At 41.1% G+C, this 465-nt stretch overlaps 1 protein-coding gene across 1 annotated transcript; it reads left to right on the top strand.

The window, feature by feature from the left end:
- PGSY75_0041600 (putative EMP1-like protein) lies at nucleotides 1-465 on the top strand (the record flags this gene model as incomplete). Its single annotated transcript, XM_018783532.1, has 1 exon — nucleotides 1-465. A coding segment is annotated over one exon (465 nt), but the record flags the coding sequence as incomplete, so codon positions are not given.

Genomic DNA, 465 nt, shown 5'->3' with positions numbered 1-465 from the left:
CAAAGTAAAACGTTAGACTCAAACGATAAGCAGACAATATGTCAAGCTATGAAAAATAGCTTTGCAGATCTAGGGGATATAATTAGAGGAAGAGATTTATGGACTAGAAACAATGAAATGCAACAACTAGAAAATAATTTGAAAACAATATTTGAGAAAATCAAAAATAAATCTGGAATCTCAGGTAAATATGATGACGACGGCGGAAAATATACAAAACTTCGAGAAGCATGGTGGTCCCAAAACCGCGACCAAGTATGGACTGCTATGAAATGTGCAAAAGACGGAAGTAACACTATTGAATGTGATAAACGTAGTGGTGCTGGTTCTCCTGGTGGTTCTGGCCCTGGTCGTAGTACTGCTCCACGTCCACGTCCACGTCCTCCAGCTGGTGGCGGAGGCGGAGGTAGTCGTTTTAGTACTAGTGGTACTATTTATACTCGTGGTGGTACTCCTACTTATCGT

This window comes from Plasmodium gaboni (assembly GCF_001602025.1).
Source record: "Plasmodium gaboni strain SY75 chromosome Unknown, whole genome shotgun sequence".
In the NCBI taxonomy this organism is placed as follows: domain Eukaryota; phylum Apicomplexa; class Aconoidasida; order Haemosporida; family Plasmodiidae; genus Plasmodium; species Plasmodium gaboni.
This window is presented reverse-complemented; position numbering and strand designations above follow the sequence as displayed.